The following is a 5,000-nucleotide window of genomic DNA, read 5'->3' as shown; positions in this document are numbered from 1 at the left end:
GCATCAAAATTATGCATTACGAACTCTTAGATATTAAATCTTAAAAGAATATGATTTGCTTTTAAAAGGGTGCTCGCACTCGTATACCTTTTGACAAAATGTTATATTCATGCGATTTTCATTCTATTTTAGGATTTTTGCAGCAAAAGGTCTGACACATTTGTGTCGACGTATAATGAGATGCAAGCCTGGTAATCCAAGGGGGTCCCAATAGCTCAGTTGGTAGAGCACTCGCTTCACACACAAAAGGACCGAGATTTTTTTTTCTGATCCCCATGTTTACCCTTGCAGTGAATGGTTAGCTGCGTCTGATAGATCTAGCGGAAAGTAATTTGCGAGAGACTCGCGTCCTATCAAAATGGTAGCAAGCAATTGCTACTGTCCGTTTTACGCTATAGAAACAGGGATAAACTCCGGCTCCATGGCCCTAATGGCTCTTGAGGACTGAAAGACTACTGCTAACCCAAAATCTTATAGGCCCATCGTTGTAATGGAGATACTCTCAAATGAAACGCAACTTATTTTCCAATATAACAATGTTAAATCAAGTTCAGCTATCAGACCTGCTAATATTTACACTGATGTTCATCCTTTCTCCTTTATTACCCCTATGTAATTTCAAAGGGACAAGATTTCGAATAGTTCGACGTATACAAATACGCAAGTCTGACATCCGAACCGCTTATGGGCCTAGTTTAACATTGTTGTAATGGACAGTATTTTGCGTCATTTTTTTTTAATATTTCCATTACAAAATTGAGCCCATTAGGGATTGGGTTATCAGACCTGCAAATTTGTGCACGTCGGAATAGCTCAACTGGTCGACAATCAAACAATTGGAGCGTTTCGATTCGGAGTAGATTCGTAGATTCTATTGAAAGAAGGTGTGGGGCGGGGGTGGGGGGGGGGGGTCGGGTCCTTGTCCTTAAGAAAGTGTTTGGGGAAATGGTACTTTTTTATCCATCTATCTCTCTATCTACTTTCTATCTATCTATCTATACATCTATCCATCTATCCATCTCTCTATATCTATCCATCTATCTATTTATCTATATTCTATCTATCTATCTATCTATCTATCTATCTATCTATCTATATTCTAGCTATCTATCTATCTAACTATCTATCTATCTATCTATCTATCTATCTATCTATATTCTAGCTATCTATCTACCTATCAATCTATTTTACACAACGTTGATTTGACATTTTTGACAATGGGAACAAATTTCTATGGAAAGACATGTCTAGTAAAACAGTCGTTACTGTCTATCTAGACGTTGTGACTAGACCGCTCTCATATCATACAAACAAGGCGTTGGTCTCTGGTGGGTGAAGTGGAAGTTTGTTTTGTTTTTAAGGGTTTTACGGCGCCTGCAACACATTTAGGTTATATCAGCGCCACTGAAGTGGAAGTGTAGTATTCATATGAATTAGCAACGACTCAAACCCACAGCCCTGGATGAAATGAAACTGTCGAGCACCTCATCCAGACATTTCGATGACAAATCTTTTGACGCCTACATCGGACACCTAGACTTAAAATGTGAAAAGGTTTGAACATGACAGTGCCATAAAAAAAAAACAGAAAAAAATGCGATTAAAAAAAAAAGCTTCCTGAAATATCCAGCCCTACCTCGATTGGGGATTGAACCATATCACTTGATTTTTTTTTTAACTTGAGCTTTTATATAGCGCAATATCCACTAAACGTGCTCAAAGCGCTTTACAAAGGGCCCCTGACCAACAGCAACAAATAGAACGAGACATGACGCTTGTTATGCGATTTTTTCCCGACGCTGTTAACGGACATGTACTCATTTTACACCTGACTACGGGGGGAGAATATGAGTAAAGAGTCTTTTCCAAGGACTCAACTATGCGCCGAGAGAAGATCGAACTCAGGACTTTCCGATCCGAAAGCAAGTGTCATACAAGACCACGACAAGACCACATAGCCGCACCATTACCAGTATGACATACAACTTGTCGCTAATCAGAGCAGGCTGTAACATTTATGGTTAGTCTTCAGCAAGCAATTTCTATTATCCGCTTCACACTATAGAAACCGGGATAAACTCCGGCTCCATGGGCCAAATTAAATGGCTCTGTAAGGAATCAGGAAACCTGAGATTCGAACCTAAGTATGGGCAGGCTGATGTTTCAGAGTGTAGTTCTTGTATTATTTTTTTCCCTCTTGTTCTGTCTGGCACTGATTCTGGCACAACATTTCAGATATCTGTCATTCTTCCCATGAACCATCAAGGAATGGAACACTCTCCCACCAGAAATCCTAGATATTACCAACAACGACAAATTTAGGCAGCTATTAAACATTTATCTTTCAACTCAAGACGTTGAACTTGAACTATCCATACACCAGTGCCTGGCGGCACCAACTTACATACTCAGCAGATTAACACTAACACGAGTTTATGCGATACTTTACGAGAGGTTCCTGCGTCCTCTCGTTTGTCTTGTTTTGTTTTGTTTTTTGTTTTTTGTTGGGTTTTTTTTGTTGTTTTTTTTGTTGTTTTTTTTTATTATTTTTTCTTGATTTTGTTTTTTTTTTTTGGGGGGGGGAGGTTATTTTTTTTCAATTGTATATGTTTTTGTTGTGTGTGTGTGTGTGTGTGTGTGTGTGTGTGTGTGTGTGAATATGTGTGTGTTTGTTTCTTTAATGTTTATTATTTATTTTTTTTTGTTCGTTTGTTGTTTTGTTTTGTTTTGTTTTTTCGTTGTTTTTTCTTGGGGTTTTTTAGGGTTTTTTGGTTTTTTTTTTGTTTTTTTTTTTTTTGGTTTTTTTTTTTTAGGGGGGGGGGGTCTCGTTTCGTTTGTGGTTGTTTGTTATTATTGGGGGAAGAGGGAATGATGTTCTTTCAAAGTAAAAAAATGATGCTTATTATAGGGTCCAGATACGAGATCAAAGAATCTCCTTTCTTCCCCCCCCCCCCCCCCCCCCCCCCCAGCCCGTGCCCCTCCTACTTCATCTTCTTCCTTTCCTTCTCCCTTTCTTCAAACTAATATCAATCTTATCATCATCATCATCATCATCATCAATATTATCATCATTCTCATCATCATCACCATCACCATTATTATCATCATCATCATTGTCGTCAATACGGCCGGTGCTGTCATCATCACCATCATCGTTGTCATCACCACTATCCTAATCATCATCATCATCATCATCATCATCATCATCATCATCATCATCATCATCATCATCATCATCATCATCATCATCATCATCATCATCATGATCATCATCACTATCACCATGATCATCATCATCATCATCATCATCATCATCATCATCATCATCATCATCATCATCACCACCATCATCATCATCATCATCATCATCATCATCATCACTATCACCATGACCATCATTACCATTGTCATAATCATAATCACCATTCTTCATCATCATCATCATCATCATCATCATCATCATCATCATCCTGGTTATCGGCATCATCATCATCATCATCATCATTATCAATCATCAGCACATCGTCATTATCTTCCCCTAGGATCTGGCTGTCCCAAACTCGACCTTCCTCCCACAATGATCGCCACCAAACTCTACGGGGGAGGAATGCTACGCTTTACCTGTGCCTCGGACTACACCAGAGAGGGTCCTGAATCCATATACTGCAACGGCAAGGAATGGAACTCAGAACCTCCAACATGTATCAGTAAGGCAACCTTATAACAATGTTCTTATTGTATGTATTCATGTGATCCAAATCTATATTTCATATATCATTTACTTTCAAAGCGTCTGTACGTCTCTCTCTCTCTCTCTCTCTCTCTCTCTCTCTCTCTCTCTCTCTCTCTCTCTCTCTCTCTCTCTCTTTTCTCTTCCTTCCTCAACTAGAAATGGTTGTCCTTATAAGTTTATAGTTATGTCTATCTATCTATCATCTATCTATCTGCCATTTGTCTATCTGTCTCTATCTATCTATCTATCTATCCATCCATATATCTATCTATCTAATTGTATATCTATATATCTATCAATCTGTCATTTGTCTATCTGACTGTCTATCTACCTATCATCTCCCTATCTATCGTCTGTCTATCTATCTATCATCTCCCTATCTATCATATGTCTATCCGTCTCGTCTATCTATCTATTTATCTATCTGTCTATCTACCAGCCTATCTATCCATCTATCGATATATTTACCCGTCTATCTATCTATCTATATTTCTATCTATCTATCTATCTATCTATCTATCTATCTATCTATCTACCCGCCTATCTATCCATCTATCTATCCATCTATCTATCTATATTTCTATATATCTAAGTATCTATCTATCTATCTATCTATCTATCTATCCATCTATCTATCTATATGTCTGTCTGTCTATCTATCTATCTATATATCTATCTATCTATAAGAACCGTAGAATTGTTAAAATTTCTTGTCTCTTTTTATTTTATTTCAATAGTTTTATTTTCTTTTAAAGAATCCTATTGAAATTTCTTAGCCATTTTCTTGCAAGCAGTCAACTGTCATACTTTGGAACACATATACCTATTTAAAATTTGGCCAGAAAACTCGCGAACTGTTTAATCTTATTTTGTTTCCACATGTTTTACATGTTATATTATATTTTCCTTTTTATCCTTCCCTAGTTATTCTTATAATCGACCTCAATAGCGAAATAAGTACAGCACTCGACTCTGTACTTGAGCCTGCAATATTGTTTTAGACTTGCTTTCTAAGATCAGACAAAAAATAACCTTGCGCTTTTCATGCTATGCGTTTAGCCAAACTGCTCACAACATCCGACAGCCGGATAAAACGTACGAACACAAAAAAAAAACGATGTGTAAGCTTAAAAGTTTATAGTCTGATTAATACAATTTAGGAAGAACTAATCATAAACATGGCTGGTTAAAAACAATAACAAGGAGATGAATGACGTAAATTCCGTTCCTTTTATAAGTTTTGAGTAAAAATACTTGTCTTCATTGA

At 37.1% G+C, this 5,000-nt stretch overlaps 1 protein-coding gene across 1 annotated transcript in view; it reads left to right on the top strand.

Moving 5' to 3' along the window:
* LOC144979006 (membrane cofactor protein-like) overlaps positions 1-4,734 on the top strand; it is a 24,836-nt gene extending 20,102 nt beyond the window's left edge. The window contains exons 3-4 of the mRNA XM_078925623.1: positions 3,543-3,707; positions 4,658-4,734. Of these exons, the coding sequence (XP_078781749.1) occupies positions 3,543-3,707; positions 4,658-4,734 (242 nt within the window). The remainder of the gene's footprint in view (positions 1-3,542; positions 3,708-4,657) is intronic.
* Positions 4,735-5,000: the final 266 nt, after the last annotated feature.

Source organism: Berghia stephanieae, chromosome 8 (genome assembly GCF_034508935.2).
Source record: "Berghia stephanieae isolate SIO BIC M18660-M18661 chromosome 8, UCSD_Bste_1.3, whole genome shotgun sequence".
Lineage (NCBI taxonomy): Eukaryota > Metazoa > Mollusca > Gastropoda > Nudibranchia > Aeolidiidae > Berghia > Berghia stephanieae.
The sequence above is the reverse complement of the archived record's forward strand: the minus strand, read 5'-3'. Positions and strand labels throughout refer to the sequence as shown.